The 25094-nt window shown below is 42.4% G+C and overlaps 1 protein-coding gene across 3 annotated transcripts in view; it reads left to right on the top strand.

Moving 5' to 3' along the window:
- Positions 1-18603, top strand: part of LOC138796053 (cysteine-rich venom protein-like) — a 427653-nt gene extending 409050 nt beyond the window's left edge. Inside the window, exons 1-8 of one of the 3 annotated variants that reach the window (XM_069975946.1) lie at positions 3731-3805; positions 4734-4804; positions 6373-6492; positions 8554-8644; positions 10306-10451; positions 11799-11893; positions 15084-15169; positions 17668-18603. In XM_069975946.1, coding sequence (XP_069832047.1) covers positions 4751-4804; positions 6373-6492; positions 8554-8644; positions 10306-10451; positions 11799-11893; positions 15084-15169; positions 17668-17789 — 714 coding nt within the window. In that variant the 5' untranslated portion in view covers positions 3731-3805; positions 4734-4750 and the 3' untranslated portion in view covers positions 17790-18603. Of the gene's footprint in view, positions 1-3730; positions 3806-4731; positions 4805-6372; positions 6493-8553; positions 8645-10305; positions 10452-11798; positions 11894-15083; positions 15170-17667 lie in introns of those variants that run through there. The other 2 variants (XM_069975948.1, XM_069975947.1) reach the window with 2 other exon arrangements.
- Positions 18604-25094: the final 6491 nt, after the last annotated feature.

Genomic DNA, 25094 nt, shown 5'->3' with positions numbered 1-25094 from the left:
TGGGTCCCAGCTCACTGACAGTCCACTCAGCCAATCACTGGCTCTTGCAAGACACTGATTGGCTTAGTGAGCTGTCAGCAAATCGTGACCCAAAGAAGCATACGGGAGCGTGCCGGAGGAACGGGAGTGGGTAAGTATTGTATGATGTCTTTATTATTTTTACTGTCTCTATAAACAGTGGTCTGGCTGTTGTTCAAATAGCTGTAAAAATACTGAATAATATATTAATATGTAATATGGATATAAAAATGGATTACAAGCCGGACACTGTAAGCAGCAAAACTTAAAAGTTTCCATCCTTAATGTCCCCTTTGTGTACGTTAGGTGGATTAGGCCAAAATGTAGGTAAGCCAAAGTTTAATGAATACATGATGTACGGAGAGATAGGTGTGCAGTGCGAGCCAAGCTGGTACAGGAAGATTTCTATACAAAGAAATCTTTGTTGAGATACAAATAGATTACCTATGTAGCCAACGGGATAAGTAGGTCAGTAGACCGCAGTTTAACACGTTCATGTTGTTTTGGGCCTTTGTATTTGCAGTGTCTCTTTTGGATTTTTGGATTGTGCCATTAGGTTCATATCAATTCATATTGTGTTTTTTTTTTTCTTTAATAAGAAAAAATGTTCAGAAAAAATATATTTTTCAAATTGCTTCTATTACATCCTGTCTTAAGCATGACCAGAAAACCATCTAGGCTGACTTTCTGGCCCAAGTTGGGTTGCAGTGTCAGCCATGATTCTGCATCTGTTCGCAACTGAATTCTTAGTCAATAAGGTGTTGTCCCCTGTTGAGGGTCCTTATCCTTGAGCAACTTTCGCTCTGGAGGACCTCACCTTTCATAATTTTCTTGATTTAAATGGATGCTGTGTAATTCTTCATTTCTCCAGTGGGGGAGCTGTAAAATATTTCAATACTTACTGTCAGGTTTCCTGCTCAGATAACAGTTGATCACTGAGGATCCCAATGAGACGACATGTTAGGACACCTTGTGATCTGCTAGCAGGGATTGTCTTCAGTGAAGAACCCCTTTAACTATTGTATGTAAAAGAATTCAGATAAGAAAGTAAATGCAAAATAGCTCTCACACCTCTTGAGCAAAGAGATGTCCCTTCAAGTCAAGTCCCACTCAATCAAGGAGCCTAAAGTCCCGATTACACAAAGCAATTATCATCCGTTACGGCCGATAAATGGCTCGTGTAATAGAAGACAACGATCAGCCGGAATAAAAGATGTCAGCTGATTGCTATCTTTCGACATATTGACAAATCCCAGGATTACGATAGCAGCAATCTGCTGCCTATTACACGAAGCAAAGGCAGCCCCCCCATCTAGAGATCACTCGGGCAGCCCGCCGTACCCCCCGTGTCTCTTACCCACTCGCTGTCAGCATGTGTAATAGTGGGAAGAAGGAACAAGCGAGTGCTGACCTCACAGGTCGGTGCTCGCTTGCTCCTCTGAATCACCCCATGTAGTAGGGGCTTTAGAACATTGACTGGGGATTTTATGCCAAGCCAAACAATCTCTCCAAAATGAAAGATTTCCCATCTGCAGACAGCTGTTTCGGGGTTGTTGACCCTCTTCAGTACAGAGCAGGGTGCTGGCTGGCTAGTGAGAGGTCTATCGATGTGGGTCAAAGGGGTACTAACTCTTCTTAAGGAGAGGTTGTCGTAAAGACGGGTGGAGACTTACAGACCATTGCTGCTTCACTAAGAATTCTGGGAAGAATTCTGGGATTTCTTCACTTTGACATAATCTCTGCAGCACTGTAGTGACAGAGCTGCCACATTACAGTGCCGCAGAGATTCAAACTGTTTCCACGCTGCCGACATTATGTTGATACATCATGCTGGGCGGGGACACAATCCATAACCATGGTCCGGTGACTGTTAAAGTATGTGAATGCTGCCTTAGAGGCATTGCCTTTACCATCAGGTAATGTATCTTTGGTCTCTTGGTATCACTTGTAGAGGCCATAGCATGGCATCCAGTTTCCTGACCAACCAGGCGTTGGCTTTAAAGAAAGATCAACAGAGAGACTGTGCAACAGTGAGGTCTTGTTGTTGGAGCTTAATAAAGAGACTTGATCAGGTGTAAACTGCATGTGGAGGCCACATCTCCTTGCCCCTTGCCGCATCCTCCACCTGCCAATTAGGCATGTTTTACACCAGGGATATATGTTTCATAAATGTGCCCCTATATGTTACTATTAAAAACACAAAAGTGCACAAAAAACATGTTTGTGTTGAAATCCAACATCACTTTTTGGATACAAGTTAGTAAAGGACCTCTTAGCATCTAATACCTTCAAGGGCACCTGGTCTGGGTTTTATTGGAATTGGAAACTGCTATACACCTATTCCTCAGCTTCTGTCGGTGATTCGGCAATATATAGTAGAGTTGACAGTTAAAACATGCGACTATCTGGATAGGTCCTTTTATCACCTGGTGACCTGGCAATGACTGCACTACTATAACACCAAGTGTGATACCAGGTACCCTTAGCCAGGCACTGTATGTGGTTCCCCATGGTCTTGTTTCCATCATCCCATTATTGTGGTGACCCTCTAGGGGGATGCTTAGGGCCTCACTCCAGCTACCAGGTTACTCACTCCAGCTACCATGACTAGAGATGAGTGAACTTTTCAAGTTCGATTTGGCAGGTTTGGCAAACTTTTACTTAAAGTTTGGGTTTGGTCAAACCTAAAATGAACTGCACTAAAACAACTCAACAATTGCAGGTGTTTAGCTGTTTTTGTGCACTTTACAGAATTTGCTTACCTATACTTGTCCGTGCTCCTGTAGTGTGTCTCCTTTTCTGTTCTGTGGTGTCCCCCGTAGCCACCAACATCACGCTTAGCCAATCACCGACTGAGATGAGAAAGCACCACAGCCAGTGATTGGCTGAGCGGGCTGGAGGTGGCTGAAGACACTTGAGATGCAGAGTAGGATACTGGGGGAGCGCAAACAGGTGAGCATACCATTTCTTTAGATGTTCGGACGGCATCTTTTTGAACTCCTTCTTAACTTTGTAAAATGTTCAGTTTAGTACAGAACCAAACTTTTTGCAAAGTTCCGAAATCTGGTCTCGAAAAAGTCAGTTGGCTCATCTCTAACCATGACCTAGGCATTTTACTTGTGCAGAATCACAACAAACATCTGTTAGGGCCAGTTCACGCGGCGTAAAAGAGTTCTGTCGTGGAATTCTGCCTCTTTTACTCCATGTGAACTGGCCCTTATTCCCAACAACATCTGCACCATTATCCCTCCCTGAGGCTTGGTCACCCCAGTTAGTGAGGATACAAGCAACTCATATGGCAGCAGAATTAGGCAGCAAAAGGAGGTCTTCTGACGACAAGAGTTTACGTGAGGATAAGTGTCAAGGTTAATGGAGGGAACAGGTTGTGGAAATCTTATGTCATTGTTAGCAATATCAACTGGATTCACCAGGCACTGGGTAATAGTTTCATAAGTGTGGCTCAGGGCCAAGTCTTGTGCCATCAGATGAACATCCCTTTTATATCTGTAATTCTTTTTACATAAACAAGTGACGCTTCTCTTCGCCTTGAATGTTTAGTGTAAAGACAATCAACAACTGAACCTTTTTAATTACTGATCTTAATCAAACCCCATAGGCATTTTGCACAACACATGAAGCCTCGGCATTATTGGCTTATGGCCTCTAAAAACCCAACTTCCATTAGTGGCCGTCACAACAAGAAATATTTAATAAATTCTTACCTATAAATAGTGGCGTTAGATTGAGCTACGGCACAGAACTATCTCCGATCAAAACCAATCTAAAGGTACTGTGTACACACAACTTTATATATAGTGTAATATTATCATAATAATGTGTGTAAATGTGGGAATCATCGCACTTAAACAAAATAGAAGTTATTGTTTGTGTTGTTTTTTCCTTTTTTTTTTTTTTTGCATTATTTAAATTATATAGGCGTCCAACCGTCTATGAGACGGTCTTCTTTCGATAGTCATCAAGGGATCTCTTGAAGGCAGGTTGAGGGGGGTAGGGGTGTGGGGGCAATATAAGAGAATGTCTTGAAGGGGTGTTCCCATCTCAGCTAATATTATACTTGTAGGACTCGTCAAGTGAAATATATTTTCAGATACATTCATTAAGCAAACTGGTCTTCTTTTCCTGATATGCTGCTCTTTACTTTCCTTAGTTAGAAGGTCAGTGTCTAGTTTTCCGTAAAATAATAGTTTTTTTAGGTGGCACGTCTGTGTTAAGGGTGCTGCTCGTAGTAAGAAAAAATTCCCATATCACTATAAAAACTTCATTTTTGGCACTCAACATGTCATGCTTCAAAAATTTATAGAAAAAAATTCATTGCGATAAATACAATAGCAACAGGAAGTTTCGGCGTCAAGACAGTTGAGGAAGGCTTGACGCCGAAACGTCCTGTTGCCGTTGTATTTATCGCAATGAATTTTTTTCTACAATAAATTTTTGAAGCGTGAAACGGTGAGTGCCGAGAATGAACTTTTTATAGTGTCTAGTTTTCCGACCACCACTTTTCTCTAAGGCTCTCTAAAGTTGGTGTATACTGTATATAGCTATAGTATAACCATATTATTCATGATGGGAATGCCCCTTAAAGTGTCTTCTAATTTAGCATTGCAACAGTACATCTATATGTATGGTATATGTATATGATATCTGTATGATTATATAATTACGTCAGTTCTATTGTCAAAATTTCTGTTGTGTAGAACAGGAACATAACAAGATGTGGACTTCCATACTGTGCTTGTTATCCCTGGTTGTGTACCTTGATGCACAGGTAAGTCCATAGCTGTCTCTCTGCTAGTGAATCCACTATGGAAATATTCATTGTGAATATTATATTCAAGATTAAAAATGATCCCTATCCACAGAATAGAGGACCCCGCCATTCAGTGTAATAGAGGTCATATCCCTTAGCGAATGTTCACAAGTTCAATGGACATTAAATGGAGTGGTGGCTGAGCAGCACCATGAACCCTTTAATGTGCACATATATTCTAGCCATGGATATCCTTGGTATTAGGGCCAGTTCACACGGAGTAAAACTGGCGGAATCCTGTGGCGGAACTCTCCGCCGCAGAATCCCACCGGCCTCTGTGTCATACAGGCAGTCTATAGTAGGCTCGTGCGCCTCCTCTCTCCGCGTCTCTCCGTTTGGAAGAATTGACATGTCGGAGAGAGGAGGCAGAATTCCGCCAGTTTTACTCTGTATGAACTGGCCCTTATAGCTCACAGCAGTCCTAGGGTGCCAAGATTCAGACCTCCCCCCCCCACCAATCTTAGAAAAGACCATTAAAAGGGTTATCCAGGATAAGAAAAATATAGCTGATATCTTATAACAAACAGCACCACATCTGTCTTCAGATTATGTGTTGTATTACAACTCGGCTCCATTCATTTCAATGGAACTGAGCTACAATACCTCCTACAAAGAGTGGTGCTATTTTTGAAGGAAAGCAGCCATGTTTTTCTAGTCCCAGATAACCTCTTTTATGTTGTTGATCTAGCGAACCCACTTAAGAAATCAATGTATGTCTGATGTGGCCTAGTAAATGTTGAAGAGAGTATACAAAAATGATTGGCCGAACATTATATACCCTTACAAATATAACTTGATCTTTTTCCTCCATAGCCTATTACCAACCAATTAAAACAGTACTGTCCTATGTATTAAATGTTGTCATGCACCATGCTCCCACATGCACACTTTACAACATTTGCTTGTTGGTGTTTACAGTATAAGGCCATGTTCACACAACATAAGTTGTGCATTAATCACGGCCGTTGTTGCCGGCTGTGTGCAAGAATGGCCGTGATTAATACACAACTTAAGTGCCCTGCACTGCAGAGGGAATCCTGGCCGGAGTGTAAACACATAGGGGGAGATTTATCAAACATGGTGCAAAGTGAAACTGGCTCAGTTGCCCCTAGCAACCAATCAGATTCCACCTTTCATTCCCCACAGACTCTTTGGAAAATGAAAGGTGGAATCTGATTGGTTACTAGGGGCAATTGAGCCAGTTTCACTTTACACCATGGGGGAGATTTATCAAACATGGTGTAAAGTGAATTCCCCTAGCAACCAATTAGATTCCACCTTTCATTTTCCAAAGAATCTGTGAGGAATGAACGGTGGGATCTGATAGGTTGCTAGGGGCAACTGCAGTACCGGTCGGTATGATCTTCACTAACACCGGCCATTCTGTGATACGGCCGGCTCATGGAACGGCCGGTGTCATACGCCGTGCGAACATGGCCTAAATATGTACAAAACTACAAGAGAAAGGAGCACAGAGTATATAGTAGGGAGATCCCTGTAGTAACTGTGTATTGTGCCTCTTGCAGACTGCCGAACAACTTGCCGCAGTAGACACTAAAGTTGCCGCCGTGCAACAAGAAATTCTAAAGGCAATGGACGAATGCCGAATGACTGTTAAACCATCGGCCAGCAACATGCTGAAAATGGTAATGTCCTGTAATGTTTGAGTTTTGATGTTTGTGTTGGGGTCTTTTTAGCTTTAAAAAGAGAAAAAATTAAGGGGGAAATTTAAACGTAGCTCTAATTTCAAACACTAACCACCTGCCCCCCGTATTGTTGGATTTCTTACTTGGTGAGCAGGGTGCAGAATGTTATAAAAATAAAATCAGGGCTTTGCACAACAACGTTCAACTATTGGATACCTTGTGCTAGGCAAGTGCTTTGGTACATACCCCCTTATGATCAAAATGAAAAACAAATTTGAAGAAAAAAAAAAGGGGCAAAAAATAGGCAAAATTTAAACCATAGCTATCAGTTAAAAATTAATTAAATTAATAATAATGAATGACACATCAAAAGTTTTGATTGGTTGGGATCTTGGTGCAGAGACCCCACCCATTGTTCGATAGATCGAGCTCTGGATTTCACCTCCTGGCTTGCTGCTCAATCTGATTTGTTTGTTGCTTCACTGCATGGAGCAAACCCGACTCCAGGTTGGATCAAGCAGAGAGCCAAGGAGTGAAGCGCACAGCCACGCAGTTCTCCCAGCTATATCTAGCGATCAGTGAGGGTCAAATTGGTGTAAAGTAGAATTGGCTCAGTTGCCCCTAGCAACCAATCAGATTCCACTTTTCTTTCCTCACAGATTCTTTGGAAAATGAAAGATGGAATCTGATTGGTTGCTAGGGGCAACTGAGCCAATTCTACGTTACACCATGTTTGATAAATCTCCACCATAGTGTATATATATAGTGTATAATATATATATATATATATATATATATATATATATATATATATATATATATATATACATATATATATATATAAATATTTAACCTATTGGGGGGATATTTATCAAAGGGTTATAAAGAAGAACTGTCGCAGTTTCCCCTAGCAACCAATCATATTCCACTTTTAATTCTTCACAGATTTCTTGGAAAATGAAAGGTGGAATCTGATTGGTTGTTAGTGGCAACTGAGCCAAGTCTACTTATCACCAGTTTGATAAATCTCCCCCTATATCTATATATACTAGACCGACCACTGTTTTTGGAGCAGAGTGGTGGTCGGTTTCAAGCTGTTAACAATAGGAGGGAATAGTCAGCATATCAGGAAAAGGAGACAATTTTGTTAAATGATTGTATTTACAAAAATATTAACCTTGACAAGTCCTACAAGTCTAACTATGTTGGTTGAGATGAGAATATCCCTTTAAAGGGAACCTGTCACTGGGGACGAAGGCACAAAGCCCGTCCGACCCCCCTGGTGCAGCCCCCGGATACTTACCCTTCCCGGCGAGTCCCGTTCCTGGAGCCGGTCCCGGCACGAAGATATCAGCACCCAAAGCCGTGTGCGCGCTGTATGCAAATTACCTGAGATGAGTCCGATGCCCATAGAGAATGAATGGGCATCAGACTGATCTCTGCAGCGCGCGCACGGCTTCGGGCGCTGGTATGTTCGTTTTTTTTTCACAGATTTGATCATAAAATCATAAGGCCCCCAGTATCCTATCCATAATATCTATTTGACAGCAGATAAGAAGAGTGTGCTGACATTAGACAGGACAGACAATCTTGTGAAGGAGTTGGACAGACTCTACAGAAAGTTATATAGATTTGTAATTTACTTCTATTTAAAAATCTCAAGTCTTCCCATACTTATCATCTGATGTGTGTCCTGCAAGAAGTGGTGTATTCTTTCCAGTCTGACAGAGTGCTCTCTGCTGCCACCTCTGTCCATGTCAAGAACTGTCCAGAGAAGGAGAGGTTTTCTATGGGGATTTGATACTGCTCTGGAAAGTTCCTGACATGGACAGAGGTGGCAACAGAGAGCCCTGTGTCATACTAGAAAGAATACACAACTTTCTGCAGGACATACAGCAGCTGATAAGTATGGGAAAACGTGAGATTTTTAAATAGAAGTAAATTACTAAAGAAAATGTTTTTGTTGGATTTAGAAATTAAAATCTCCGGGCGGAGGTGTTTATGGCCTCAAGTATCGATGTAATGTTGTTTTTTGTTTTTTTTGCTTTTGTTATTTAATAGGAGTGGAGTCCAGACGCTGCAAAAACTGCTGAAAAGTATGCCAAACAATGTAAATTTAAGCATAGCGAAGCAAGTGAAAGAACAATACCAGGTAACTCAATCTGAAGTAAGGCATTTGATTTTCTCTTTTATGTAGAGATTTCTATATTTCGTCTTGTGGAACGGAGATACTGTGACATGTATGATAACCTTCTGCAGATCCATAGGTCCTAGAATTAGAAATCTGTACTTGGGGGGTGACAGGTTCCCTTTAAGGTGTGCATCTACTGAAAAATTCTGCACAGTGGGCATAGGCTGAATTTAAAAAGCAGCATATAAAAGCCACACTTGATAAAGTCTTTTTCATACTGAAGCCACGCCCATTTGTCAGAGGAGATGCAAAGTGATTAAAAAGAAAAAAATTAGGTTTCTGTGAACTTAACTTTAAAAAGAGGTGCAAATGCAAGACCCTGGGGATGTCAGCCAGATTTATACCACTCAGCCTCATATTCATACCCCCTGAGCTTTATATTTCTACCCCCTGGGGCTGATTCACACCTACTCAGCTTTATATTACCACCTCTTGAGTTTTATTCACACGTCTCATCCCCATATTCATACACTGAGTCACACACCTTTAAACTAATATTCATATCCCTTAATTCTCATATCCTCATTAGCTTCAAATTTATACTCGTCTGTGTATGATCTACACCCCCTTATACTGACACCCTCTGAGCCTGACTCACACCCCTCAGCGTCATATTCATATGCCCCAGAAACTGATTTATACCCCTTTAGCCCTTTACCGATGCCCCCGAATCTGACTCGCACTCCTCAGCCTCACATTCATATGCCCCTAGATCTGATTTATACCCTTTTAGCCTTTTACTGAAAACGTCTGACTCACTCCTCAGTATCATATTCATATGCCCCTGGGTCTGATTTATACCCCCTCAGCCCCATAGTAACACCTCTTGAACTTGATTTATCCCACCACAGCCTCATGTTCAACCCCCCATAGATTTATCCCTCCCCCCTCAGTCTCATATTGACACCTCTTACGCTTCATTCATACCCCCTCAGCCTCATAATCACACCCCCTAAGCTTTAGTCACACATCCCTCAGCCAAATATTCACATTCCCTCTGAGCTTGCTTTCTATATCTTGGGAAGAGGAGGTAAAACTTGACTTTTTTTGCGGGGTTTAAACATGATTCTGTCTGTGTGTGTGTGTGTGTGGGGGGGGGGGGGGGGGAATAAATCATGCTCAAGAGGTGCCAATGTTGGGTGTTAATATGGTGCAATAAATAATAGCAGTTTATTATAACAAGAAATGATGGAACTACTCATTTAAAGATGTTTTAAAATATAATAAATATTAGGAAACAAATAAGTCAAATCAGTACCCTCCCCACCACCACTACCATCACCACCATCAACACCACCACCACTACTACCACTACCACCACCACCACTACCACCACCACTACCACCACCAAAATCACCACCAGTACCACCACCACAATCACCACCACTACCACCACCACAATCATCACCACCACCAGCACCACCACTACCGCCACCACCACAATCACCACCACTACCAGCACCACCACAATCACCACCACTACCAGCACCACCACTACCACCACCACTACCACTACTACCACCACCACTACCACCACCACTACTACTACCACCACCACCACCACTACCACCACTACCACATCTTCAGATATGAAAATGTTTGATTTGCACTTTTGTTTCTAGCTTTTACATGTGGTGAGAATCTCTACATGGGTTCCCATTTTGCTACCTGGACACAAGCCATAAAAGCATTTTGTGATGAACAAAAGAATTTTGTATATGGAAAAGGAAAGACAAGTCCCAACGCTGTTACTGAACACTTCACTCAGGTAGCCATTCTTCAAGTAATTCAGTAAATATATAAAGAACATGCTTGTATTATCCTATGTAATTTTTAACAGGGTAAAATGGGGAATGGGTCCAAGTAAGGCCGGGCTCCGGCTTCACTGCAACAGGACCTGTTTCTCTGTGTCACTCCCTCTGACTGAACTGACTAGAGAACTCCTCCCACCAGGAACTAATCTCCCTTATTTATAGGGGCAAACTAACCTTATGTTTGATTGGTGGGGTTGTGTGGTGTAAAGAAAGAAGTGTCACTGTTGTTGTTTTTTTTGTTGCAGAAATCAATAGTACAGGTGATTTCAAGAAACTTTGTAATTGGGTTTATTAGGCAAATATGCCATTATCTGCATTCAAAAAGATGCAGCCCCCCCCCCTCCTCCCTCCTCTCTCTCATCCACTGTTCATTATCAGGAAATCTCGACTCTTTTACAAAGTTGGGCCCTGTATAACCTATGGAGAGGGGAGGGGGGAGGAGGGAGATTAGTCAGCAGCAGAGATCAGAGAACAAAGGATTACACAGCAGGAGCTGCATGAAAGAGATAATCAGAGGTCAGAGAGGTCAGTGCTGACTGTCAGAGGAGATAGCCCAGTGATGTAGCTGTAAATTAACTCTTTGTTGTCCTGTTTTGTTGCCTCATCTCCCTCAACCCCTCCCCTCTCCATAGACAATTATGAAGAGCTTCAAACTGCTTTTTCATTATAAAAATGCATTTTTCGGCTAATAAACCCAATTACAAAGTTTCTTAAAATCGCCTGACACTTTAAGACAAGGCATACGAGAAATACAGTAGTGACACCTAGTGGGGAAAACACATTATACACTTTTCCTTCTTCCCACTGTGAGAACCTAAGTGAGTTACTTTGCTCGGGTGCATAGGAAACTTAGTGGCACACCTGTGCTGGGACACCACACATGCACAGAGCTTAGAGTAATAAAGTGTCAACAGATGTAGAAATGACAGTATCCATACGTTTCTTTCTTTTTCTTTTTTTTTTAAAGCGTCCTAAGGCTCCGTGCACATGGAGCAAAACATGTTCATTCTTCAGCGCGGAGAGGGGAGGCGTGTGAGTCTCTCATAGACTGTCATTATTACACAGAGGCTGGTGGGATTCCGCCAGTTTTGCTCCGTGTGAATGGAGCCTTAATTCCAGAGCGCTATAATGTACAAGCGATAGGAGTAACAAACAGGAACATTACAAGATCAAAACACATTGAAGGCAAATAGCCGACTGGTCCATGGGGAAAGAGGACCCTGCCCCCGAGTTCTTACAATCTATAAGTAATGAAAAAGTGAAGGCAAATCTCTGAATGAAATGTTACTGCTCTATTTCAGCAAGCCTGGGCTACCTCCTTCCTGGCTGGATGTTCTGCCGCTTACTGTGCCACCGGAGAGTACAGATGGTTCTATGTGTGTCATCAGTGCCCATTGTAAGTAAAAGGAATGCATCTCCATACTGTATTGAATCTATTTACAGGCGTTTTCCCATTTTAAACTTTAAAGACGTACTCCAGAGAAAAAAAATTAACTAATGTTGAAAAGTTATACACATTTGTAAATTACTTCTATTTAAAAAATTCTATTCTTCCAGTACTTATAAGTAGAGATGAACGAACTTGCCGGATTTCTGGTTCGTATGAACCAGAAATCTCGGCGTCTGACTCCCGCTGTCTCCCGTCTCCGTGCAGCAGGTGGATACAGCGTGAGGAACGCCTAGAAAACTGGGATACAGCCAATGCCAACGGTTGTATCCCAGTTTGTCAGGCGTTCCTTACGCTGTATCCACCCGCCGCACGGAGGCGGCAGACAGCGGGAGTCAGACGCCGAGATTTCTGGTTTATACGAACCAGAAATCCGGCAAGTTGGCAAGTTTGCTGTATGTCCTGCAGGAAGTTGTGTATTCTTTCCAGTCTGACAAAGTGCTCTCTGCTGCCACCTCTATCCATGTCAGGAAATTTCCAGAGCAATAGCAAATCCCCATAGGAAATCTCTCCTGCTCTGGACAGTTCCTGACATGGACAGAGACGGCAGCAGAGAGCACTTTGTCAGACTGGAAAGAATACACCACTTCCTGCAGGACATTTAGCCGCTGATAAGTACTGGAAGAATTGAATTTTTTAAATAGAAGCAATTTACTAATCTTTATAACTTTCTGACACCAGCTGATTTTAAAACATTTTTTCCCTCCAGAGTACCCTTTTAATAATGAATGTAGAAGTGAAAAGTTCTAGAATATTTTTTGTGCTTCAATCCCCCAAAAGTCCAGGATGTTAGTTTCCTGGCAACAAACATAAACCCCAGTCTTGAACATTTTATCCAGTGTAGGTAATGCTCTACAAGCTGAACAGCCTCCAGAGGGATGCCATTAGCTGTTGCTCTATTTGTCTCACAGAGCATTGTTTAGCCTGGATCCATTCCTCAGCTGAGAGCAGGACTAGCTATGTACAATGTATAAGAGAAAGGCAGGAAGAAGAGTTCCTGTGCCGCACTGTACTATTACAGTATATCAGGGTGGTTGACACAGAGGGGTTGTGGTACAATAAACAGCACGGATTGGCCATAAAATACAGCGGACAAGCCACAGTAAAGGCCGGGATCAGAGAGAGCCTAGATTTCAGCTGTTTACTTCATCATCATGGTTATTATAAGTCACCAGGACATCTGTGTGGTTTGATAGAGGGATGAGATCTCTCTGTCACAGCATTGCTGCCTTTAGTGATGAGCGAATACTGTTCGATCTAATAGATATTCGATTGAATAGTAAGGTATTCAATAGTATCGAATATTATCGAATAGTACGCCGAATATTCGATAAGCATTCAAATCCCCCTTCCCTTTTCCTGAGGTGTCATTGTGGACTTGGTGAACCTCCAAGTGGTCGACTGGATGTTTTTCAATAATCGAATACTTGTTCCCATAGACTTTAATGGGATCGAATATTCGATCGAATAGTCGAATATCAGGGAGATATTCGTACGAATATTCAAATATTTCACTATTTGCTCATCACTAGCTGCCTTCCCTATAAGCAGTGGCATAGCTACCATAGAGGCAGGCCAGGCAGCTGTTATGGGGCCCATGCAGGAGGGGGCCCGGGGATGCACAGGGAAGTCTGCAGTTCACAGAGCATTGTCTAGACTGGACACAATTGTATCCCTTCTTATCTGAGAGCAGGACTAATGTAGCATGTACAATGTATCAGTCTGGAATCCAGGCTGTTTAGCTCATAGGGGGATTTATCAAAGTGGTGTAAAGTAAAACAGGCTCAGTTGCCCCTAACAACCAATCAGATTCTACTTTTCATACCTCACAGATTCTGGAATCTGATTGGTTGCTACGGGCAACTCAGAAAATTCTACTTTACACCAGTTAGATAAATCTCTCCCATAGTTCTAGGCAGCTAACAAGGCAAGCCATCAGTACTAGCTAATCTTATGGGCAAGTGCGTAGCTAGGATTCACGGGGCCTATATACTGTATATACTCGGTGATGCAGCCAAAAAAAATCTCGTGGCCAGAGGCAGAACCCTGCCTGCAGCCACAAGAGTGACTGACAGAGCGGAGAGCTAATGGCTGCTTGCTCTCAGTCCACTGTATTTAACTATAAGGGCCCATTAGGAGCCTTTATGGTTAAATACATAGGTGCAGGAGCAGAATACCTTCTGCTTAACCCCATATGTACTGCAGTTTGTAAGTGACCCAAACTTTACTTACATGCTGCAACACAAAAAAAGGGTCAAAAACAGAAGACAATGAGATCTCTGCTTCACAGCTCGTGCACTGATAACCCCTGACTTCTGCAGGAGCTCCGGAAGACAGAGGTCAAGGTTATCAGAGCAGTAAAGCAGAGATCTCCTTGTCTTCTGTTTTTAACCCTATTTTGTGTTGCAGCTTGTAAGTGAACTTTGGGTCACTTACAAACTGCAGTACATATGGGGTTAAGCACAAGGACACAGGACAGCTCTTATTTTCCCTGTGCATCCCTGGGCCCCCCTCCTGCACAGGCCCCATAACAGCTGCTTGGCCTGCCTCTAAGGTAGCTACACCACTGCTTATAGGAAAGGCAGCAATGCTAGGACAGAGATATCTTATCCCTCTATCAAACCACATAAATGTCCTGGTGACTTATATTATCCATGATGATGAAGTAAACAGCTGAAATCTAGGCTCTCTCTGATCCCGGCCTTTACTGTGGTTTGTCAGCTGTATTTTATGGCCAATCCGTGCTGTTTATTGTACCACAACCCCTCTGTGTCAACCACCCTGATACTATAGCACATTGTGGCACAGGAATCCTTCCTCCTGCCTTTCTCTTACTTCGTTGGTTATGTAGGAACAGATTAAAAACCAGAATTGTAGAACCAAGCGGACTCCACCCCTGCTTAAAGAACACCCATTATATAATCACATATACTACCGATATATTGTCCATAGCCTATTGAATAGATCATGGGTAGAGAACCTTGGCTTTAGCTTTGTCTGTCCAGGCATGATGGGAGTTGTAGTTTTGCAACAGCTGGAGAGCCAAGGTCCCCTACCCCGGTATAGATCTACATAACTTCACGTCTACCGCATGGTATGGTGGTACATTTACTAATGGTCTTTCATTAACCCTTTTCAGCGGAAATATCTCTCCAGCTGTTAAACCGTACAAGTCCGGAACTCCATGTGGTGACTGCCCCAAGTATTGTGATAACGGCTTGTGCAGTAAGTATCCACATTAACACGTCCATGTATTTGTATGAATCTTGTGGTGCTCATTTTATTGCTGTATCATTCTATAAAGTTTGTATTACTGAAATGTCCCCCTTAATAAAAAAAACAAAAACAAAAAAAAACTTGTCATGTCCATAAAATTACAGTGGTGCCTTGGATTACGAGCATAATTCGTTCCGGGACTGTGCTTGTAATCAAAATCCACTCTTAAGCCAAAGCAAATTCTCCCATAAAAAATCATAGAAATGCAGACAATTGGTTCCACACCCCAAAACAATGATTTATTATTCTAAATAACATGTAAAACAGATGAAACAAACATTCAGAAACAGCAGAATATGTGATATTATACGTTACTGTACAGTAATGGAGAGGATGGGAAACACAAGGGCTGACAGAGACTGCAGGGAGCATGAAGGAATGAGCAGGGCAGATGTGGGCACATACATGCAGCACTCTCTGTCCGGGGAGAGAGGGGTTACAGCTATGGAGAGATTACCCCCACAGTCCTGTCCCCTGATGTAAGCCCCAGCCTGAAGTGGATCTGCTATGATTTGGAAGGTAAGGGAGACTTCCTGGGTCAGAGTACAGGGCTGTAGACCCCGCTATGCAGACCATGCCCCTTCTCCACTCGTGCTCCCACCCAGTACGGGAAGCTCTAAAACCAAAGCAATGCTCTTACACCAAGTCACAAGTTTGAAAAACTGTGAGCTCTTAAACCAAAACGCTATTAAACCAATTTACTCCTAAACCAAGGTACCACTGTATATTAAAGGTAGTAGAGATGAGATTCAGGGTTACCAGAGAAAGGGTGGATACTGTATACTGCTATTTAACCTATTTTTTAGTGTATTTGGTGTTGACAATATTCTAAGGGGTTGTCCAGTGTTGTTCTTAGGGTAGTCACTTAATATTGATAATTTATCTTCTTGAGGGGGTCATTTCAGACTCCTTAAATGGGTACTGCAATATAAAAAAAAATCAAATCAGTTGGTGTCAGAGAGTTATACAGATTTGCGAATTACATCTATTTAAAAATATCTAGTTTTCCAGTACTTATCAGCTGCTGAATGTCCTGCAGGGAGTGGTGTTTTCTTTCCAGTCTGACATAGTGCTCTCTACTACCACCTCTGTCCATGTCAGCAACTGTCCAGAACAGGAGAGGTTTTCTATGAGGATTTGCTGCTGCTCTGGACAGTTCCTGACATGGACAGAGGTGGCAGCATAGAGCACAGTGTCAGACTAGAAAGAATACACCACTTCCTGCAGGACATACAGCAGCTTATAAGTATTGTAGGACTTTTTTTTTTAAAATATAAATAATTTACATATCTGTATAACTTTCTGACACAAATTGATTTAAGTAAAAAAAAAAAAAATCACATGAGTACCCCTTTAACAAATAATCCCTTCTATAACATGTACTCAAAGCATTATACTGTATATTTATATATGTAAGATGTAAACCATTGTGTCAGGGATTGTCCAGCTTTATAACTTTGATGACCTATCTACAGGCTAGACCTCCAATGTCTGTCCGGTGGGGTGCCAATATCTGTGGAGTAACTTGAAGCTGTGAAATCTGTCACAGGGCCCCTTTACTGCTTCAGCTATAGTACTGGCCTCCTCATATAGGGAAGAGAGACTCTATGGGCCCCCTCAGGCTCCTGGGCCCAGGTGCAACTATACCCTCTGCACCTCCTATAGCTCCCTCCCTGCTTGAACTTATAGGCCATGTTCACACAGGCATAACACCAGCCGCTCTGTGACCTGGCCGGGTCACAGAACGGCCAGTGTTACTGAAGATCATCCCGGCCGGTACTGCAGTACTGGCCAGATGATCTTCATTTGTGGTGAATTCGGATGCATTCCAATTCACCATTGCACACAATGAAGCAGATGGGTGGAGCCGCACGCTTAATTGTGCGAACCGACATGTTCTGTGCGGCCGCTATTCAATGAATAGCAGCCACAGAAAACTGATATGTCAGTTATTCAAGCGGATAGATGGAATCCCGGCCAGAGCGTATACTGTGTGTACAAGTTCCGGACGGGATTCCATTAATTAATTTAGCATAAATCATAAAGCAAATTGCAACAATGGCTGAGATTTATACTAAACATACGTTGTTTGAACACGGCCATATACAGTAAACGGTACCTGCGCCATCTACTATGCAACATGTACTCTAGAAGACGTTTTTTACAATGACAGTGACCCTTTAAATAATAGATTGCCTAATCTTTTAGTGTGGAATGAACACAATAGTCATATAACACATAAATAACACACACACACAAAAACCAAACATGTTACAAACATGTAAGTCTTATTTTACAGCATATACCAAGTATGTTTAAAAAGGAGTAGACCCCTTTAAGCAATATACTGTACAGTTTATTTCAGAGAGGAAATCCACATCGATAGTGAGGAATCAACTTTGGAATTGATACAGTAACTAGAAGATTTTTTCTTTCTTTCTTTTCAGCTAATTCTTGTAAGGTCAAGAATAAGGTCACCAACTGCGAAACCTATAGGGGAAGATGTAGTGATTCACGAGTGCAAGCGGCCTGCGAAGGAATGTGCAAATGCCCAAATGCAATTGTGTAAAATAGTAGTAGTAGTTTCAGTATGATAGGAAAAAAAAAAAAACACATGAAAAAGCAACCTACAGTATGTCTATATATGCACGTGTGTGTGTGTGTGTGTGTCTGTGTGTGTAAATTTAAGTTGACAAAATTGAAAAAATTATTGAATTCTGCTTTACTGTTATGATTCATGGTACATGGAGTTCTTAAAGGCTATGGACACTTTTCACCTGAACCCTTTTATTCTGCATTTGTTTCCTGAATAGAAAACGTGGCAACTGACTAAATAGTCTTTATTAAAAGTTTCCTACCATATTGGTGCTGCTTAGAGAAAGAGGATAAAAATACATCCGATAGACTTTCGCCCATCCTAATTGTAGAAACGGCAACAGGGATGAAGAAAAGATGCACATGACAGCTCAATGTGTGGACAGAGGGGAGAGTATACCTGGAGGGGAGCTCATACAAGCTGTGGGTAGGGAGTGAAGCACATAATAGATAGTCTGTGGGGAATGGCAGCAGGGGGGTCACATGGGTAATGCACAAGTGTAAAATGAACAACCCATTACCCTTACTGAAGTCTTTAACATGGGAAGAACAGAAAGTTTGTCTGTTTCGTCTTTGCTTTCTCTTCACAGTAGTAAAATGGTAGGAAATTTTAATAACGATTATATAGAAAACTGCTTCAGTTTGTATTCAGCATACAGATAAATAAAATTTAAAAATCATTGTGTAGACGTCCATACACTTTAAAGGCAATAACTTTTGAAAGTTCCTTCTGTCATTCCAATGTACTTGATAAGCCTTTAAATTAAAATAAAACTGATTTACAAACATTTTGGTTTTGCTTGTTCAATTTCCTAGAAATGGAGAGGTATAATAAGGCTGGTATTATAATGATGTTATATACATTAATAGGCTTAGACAGCCCTGTAGTTCCTGGCACAAACATTGGTGGAAACAGAGGGGGCCATGTTGCCCCTTACTGCTGCCACTTACTGAAAGTGGCTATATAAAGAGAAAACTATACATTTATTCTAAAGAAGTTATATTACAAAGTAATTTTCCTTTATTAAAGCAAAAATTATATATTTTTTAAAGTCTCCGGAGTACCCCTTCAATTTGTGCTCTTATGATTGCTCATATAATACACTGCACTACTACCACTCAAGTGTATTATGCCTGTCTGCATTATGCTTGGTGCAGCTGTATAGAAGCACACACGTAGCAGGCCCTGGGCCCCCCATAAGGCCTCAAGTTGCCATGGTAACCAACCAGTACTCCGTAAACAGAATCGAACTTGTAGATCCATTGCATCATAGTCATGATTTTATCTAAGCATGCAATGGGTTAAACTGACAGGATTGGAGGGTTTTACACCAATTTTTCTTGATCCGCTTGGCTGCCATTGTGACCTCTGTATTCCTAGCATCCCTCATGTTCCCATTTGAAAACAGAGACTATACAGACACTGGTTACATGGGCACTGCGGTTTTGGTAGGGGAAGTTGGGAGAAGCGCTTAACTAAGCACTTATTTTCTTTTTCCATTTGGCTGCAGGACACATCTCAATTTTAAAAGGGTTGTCCAGGTTTATAACATTGATGGCCTATCCAATGGTGAGTCCACCAATATCTGATTGATGGGGTGCCCATGTTCCCCAGTGCACAATCTGTCACAGAGGGCCTCTGAACTATAATGCTTCAGCTATAGTATTGGTCTCCTCATATGAGGAAGAGACTTTATGGGCCCCCTCAGACTCCTGGGCCCAGGTGCAACTGCACCCTCTGCACCTCCAATAGCTCCACCCCTGCTGACACCCATATACATTAAACAGTACCTGCACTGTCTACTATGTAACAATGGTGCAGGTTACACCAGCTTAGCTCTCATTCAATTCAATAGGAGCTGAGCTGTAGTAACTTGTGCCACCACTAAGCACTAGATAGTGCTAGGCACCATTTCCTGTGTATGGGTGCCAGTGCTGATCAGCGGCACCCTGCTGATCACACATTATGGCCTATCTTATCTTCCAGCTCTGTCTAATGGTTTGGGGTCTGAACCCCCAGATCTCAACCAATCAAAGCTTTCAACATGTCAAAAGATTTTTTTGAATGTGCAATGGACAATAATCATAAAATAGACCAAGTATGTTTAGAAAGTTAAAAGACAGCAATCTACAGAATCTTTATTGAGTAACAGAGAGATTTTACCCCTCTTTTCAGCTGTGGTGTAGCCCTATGGACGGCCGGTCATTTGGGCACACAGGTATGGGGGCAAACCTCATTTTATTTTAGGAAGGCTGGCTATACCCTACCCTGTGGTCAGTAACCTGCTGGGCTGCAAGGTGGTCCCTTGGGTACTTATCACGGTGGTCCGGAGTGAAGTTATGACCCACCCTGATTGTCAGGACCGCCACCCACAGAAAGAGGAGATGACCCAAGGATGGTGTAACTACTGTGTAGGTGCCGGAACAGTAATAACTGAGTCCTGTTACCATGAATAAAATCTTCTTTACTTCAGGAATACTTAATACAGTAGCAGGAAATAGACTTCTGAATAGACTAGACACAATCTGCGTTAAGAGCTTTTGGAGCAGAAGAGCTACAGTATGCTGACTTGGTTCATGCTGAGAGACAGAGTGAGTCCAGAGCAGTAGAGAGGAGTTTGTGCTCAGAGTCCCAACCTAGGGTAGAAGTGTGCTCTGTCAGAACGTTAGAAAAAGAAGAAGTAGAATACTGAAGAATACTTCAAAATAGAAGACTACTTGTGCTTGTGTTTCGACATTTGTTGTCGCTGTACCACCTGTTGCCCTACAGTGTCGGGTGACCCATCCTCCTAGGGTGACAAAAGCCCTAGACCTTGCCCACTGTTAGAGGTCTTCACGGCGTGGGTTGGGGTGATCTCTGGCTTGTCCTCTCCTGTGTGGTTTAGCACTGCATAACTAGAGTAAGAGTTGCTTGAGAAGTAAGAGTCTCTGTGTTTTCCATGTGCGTCTGTCCACTACCACACTCTAGACTAGATTACACTGGACTGGTGGGGGGACCTGGCATTGCTAAGGCCCAACTGAACTACAGCAGGGACTGTCTTGTCGTGCGTCCTCTCTCTACTAAGACTTGAAAAAGACTAACTAAGTGTGGGTGTGTACTTCCTCTCCCCATGTGACAACTTCCTACAGGGTGTGTAATACCTCCTGTGAGTGGTGAAAAAGAAATTGCAGAGAAAGAAAAGGGAGTAGAGATAGGTGGAGAACAGAAAAGAGCTCTTATTGGTGCGCAGATTATCAACAATAACCCCTTTTTTACTACAGCTGTGCAAAATACAAGTGCATATATATGAACAACAGCGACATCTAGTGGTAAAATTTAGACACAACTTCATTACCACTTTACTTAGAGTAAAGGCTTTTGCAGGGGGTGTATAAAATAGTAACACCCGTGGTGGGACACCAAACAGCTATATATTGTAAATACACAAATAAGGTCAAAAAGTGTGAAACTTACAGGAGGAAGCATTGCAGCATTGCTCCTGTGAAAGATTCCTGTGCAAGAATGTGTAACTGGCCAACAGCTATTGTGTAAAATCCCTTGAAGTATATTAAGTATGATAATGCAAAACAAAACACACACACATATGTAGATAAGATTGAAAAAAAAACTGTGATTGAACGTTACTATATTATGTGTGAAGTGGTAGGCTTTCTAGTAATCACCCTTTGTGTAAAATAACTAAATTAAGTATGATTGATTTAACATTTATAACATTTAAACAATATATAATGGTGCGTTTACACAGGCAGATTTATCTGACAGATTTTGGAAGCCAAAGCCAGGAATTGATTTGAAAAGAGGAGAAATCTCAGTCTTTCCTTTATGACCTGTTCCCTGTTTATAGTCTGTTCCTGGTTTTGGCTTCAACGATCTGTCAGATAAATCTGCCTGTGTAAATGCACCATAACAATATAACATTTAGTTAATTTAGTACTTAATTTAATTAATCATACTTAATTTAGTTCTTTTACACAAAGGGTGATTACTAGAGAGCCTACTACTTCACACAAATTTATTCGGTACACAGGTGCTAACCAAGTAGTGTAATATACCCACAATCCCATCTGCATTATCAGGTTGAGTTCTTACCACACCAAAACCAGCTACTATATTATGACTCATAATTTATCCTGTTCATTTAAAATAGTACTGTTGGTCTTCATATATATGAGTCTGCTTTAGCCACGATCGACCACTGAGGCATTAATGAAGTTATATTACAAAGTAAACAAATACAAAGCACTATAACTTTATTAAAGGATAAGTACAGGCAGAGTGATTACTTATAAAAGTGCCAGGGAAGCTGAAAGAAATGAAGTGCTCTCACCTCCCTGGCTTCATCGCTGATGCCACGCACTGCTGCACCGGTCCTCCTCATCCCTGGCCACTACCTGGTTTGAGAGGTAACCTGGGACTTGACGTGTCGGCCCGCTCAGCCAGTCAGTCGCCACAATGGGGTCCAGCCTCGGCCACTGACTGGCTGAGCAGCCCTGACACATCATGTCCCAGGCCCCCTCTTTAACCAGGAAGTGACTGAGGACTGGGGGACCAAAGCAGCATCTGTGTTGGAGTCAGGGAGGTGCAGGGCCGGATTAAGGTTGGTGGAGGCCCCGGGCGACAATCTCCCCCCCAAATAAATAAACTATACCGCTTACTGTAGGTGACTAAGCACAGAGCCCTCCTCTCTCCTGGCTGTATGGCTCAGCATCCTCCTCTTTTATGCACGTGGTCACTAGAGGCTGCAGTGCAGGGGAAGATGCCAGGCCCTAGAGACAGGAGCGGGGGGAGGGACTAAGTATCAGAGTGTATTCCCACATTGTGTTTCTGTTAATAACGCAATGTGAAAACACAGCACTGTCTGTGCGCTGTTGTCCATTGTGTTAGGGCCCTATTACATGGCCTGATTAAGCAGCACCGTTCTGCTAGGGTGGGGGCCCCTTAAGCAGATTGTCAGGGGTTCGCCTTATATGCCGGAAGTTCCCGAAGCCTCTCCGATTCTCCCGAAGCTCTCCCAGCAGCCGTGCATCTCCGAGCGTCACCGATGAGACGCTCGGCTGCCCGGGAGAGGCGCGGAGGCCGGGAACGGGCCCTAGGTGAGTTTTTTTTTTTTTTTTTATAGTGGTCGCCCCATACGGTGGGGATGGAGCCATTTTTTTGTCCCCCCCCCCACTGTATGGGACGACCAAACCCGGCGTATAAGATAACCCCCGACTTTAACCCAGATTTTTCGGGGTTAAAAATTGTCTTAAACGTCGGAAAATACGATACTTCTCTAGTGCAGTGTATTATGTACAGCTGTACAGAGGCAGATACATGGCAGGCCTGGAGCCCTTCATAAGACCCCTAGCTGCCATGGGAATCAATCGGTAGTGCGCTGACAGGATCAAAGAGAATTGCAGATCCACTGCATTTCCTGGTCATGAAGCGGCCTAGCATAAAGCACCTTATTAACCCCCTGTAAAAACACTTATGGAAGGTCACTAAAGGGAATTCTCACAAAAGAAGAAAGTAAAATAGTTTCTTTACAAACCAATGATTACGGGTTTTATTACGAAGCCTTACAAAGAGATAATAATGGCATCGTATTTTTTATGACTTCACAACTTTGCGTAAAACCTGACCGTGAGAATGTCTATAATGATATATTGTTGTTATTCATACCTTCATAATAACTATGGAGATTCATCAAGCAAAAATGTAATTCCAAAGACATAAAAGAAATAAACCCTGATACAAATATCTAATAAAAATCATGTATGTACACAGACAGGTCCTATGGGCCACAGGGCAAATTTGGACCCAGGTATGAGATGTTTCTTTTATGTGTGATTGTACTGTATATAGTTATACTTTTACTGACTACATCCGGTATACTAAGACCAACATTACTGCTATATAAGAGACTATACTTATACACATATATATATACACACATACATCTCCTCTCTCTCTCATCTCTCTCTCCAATCTATCTTTATCAAGCAGCCTTACAGTAAGTAAATCAGTTGCTGCCCGTAGCAACCAACCACAGCTCAGCTTTCAAATATTTATGAATACTGATAAAATGAAAGCTGAGCTGTGATTGGTTGCTATGGGCAACAGAGGACATTCCTAGTATAAAGGCCCTATTGCACTCAACGATTATTGGCCTTAATTGGCAGATTACCGACCGTTCAGGCCAATAATGGTTCAGTGTAATAGCACATGTTGAAAGGTACCAATGTGTGGAGCAACAGTCTGCCACCCAATTGGTCTAAGGTTCATTTGTGGGCCCCTCCCACTGTTCCCAGCCTGTCCGTGTAATATCAGTGGCAGCGAGTAGAGAACAAGGGGGAAGTGAGCGCTAAGCTTCCTCGGGAACATTGGGCAACGTAAGATGGCCTTACGACTGTTTCCTCATTGTGTATACCTTTCTCACTCACTTAGAGTAAAGTAATGCACTGTGAGGAATAAATGAAGGACGGGACAAACTGCTTCGGGTTCAGTACTTTGTACTTAAAGCGGTTGTGCGGTTTAAAACATTTTTTCACCAAGTAACACACATTACAAAGTTATACAACATTGTAATGTGTGTAATTTAGGTGAATGGCCCCCTTTCCCATGCCCCCCCCCCCCTTCCCGCTGACCTCGGGCGCGGAAGTGTGATACAGTATACTCACGGAATCACGGTCGCCATCTTGGAATGATCACGTCATCTGACTGCTCCTGACTGCTCTAGCCCTCCCTCATGCTGGCCCCCCTCCAGCGCGTTATCAGCTGCTTAGCTGCCATTGGCTGAGCATAACAGAAGATATCTGTGGCTTCTGTTATGCTCAGCCAATTGTAGCTAAGCAGCTGGTGAGGGGAGGGGGGATGGCATAAGGGAGGGCTGGAGCTGTCAGGCCGGCCTCCTGAAGATGACGTGATCGATCCCCAAAATAGTGGCTAGGGTCGCCAGTGATTCTGTGAGTATACTGTATCACACTTCCGGGTCCACAGTCGGTAGGGGGGACATGGGGAAGGGGGCCATTCACTTAAAAAACACACATTACAATGTTGTATAACTTTGTAATATGTGTTATTTAGTGACAAAAAAAAGGTTTTACACAGTACAACCCCTTTAAAGGGGATATTCAGTTATGTAAAATACATGTTGAATTATTCCCCCTCCTGGAGACTAACAATTTATTCCATACATGTTTTCACCTATTCAGTCTCCTTCTCCCTGTATTGAGCTGCTGCTTTTGCTGAAGACACAAAAAACTGTACGTAAGCTATTCTCTCAATCTCCCCCCACCC

Source organism: Dendropsophus ebraccatus, chromosome 6, assembly GCF_027789765.1.
Source record: "Dendropsophus ebraccatus isolate aDenEbr1 chromosome 6, aDenEbr1.pat, whole genome shotgun sequence".
In the NCBI taxonomy this organism is placed as follows: domain Eukaryota; kingdom Metazoa; phylum Chordata; class Amphibia; order Anura; family Hylidae; genus Dendropsophus; species Dendropsophus ebraccatus.
Note: the sequence above shows the minus strand (reverse complement) of the source record. Positions and strands in the feature narration are given on the sequence as shown.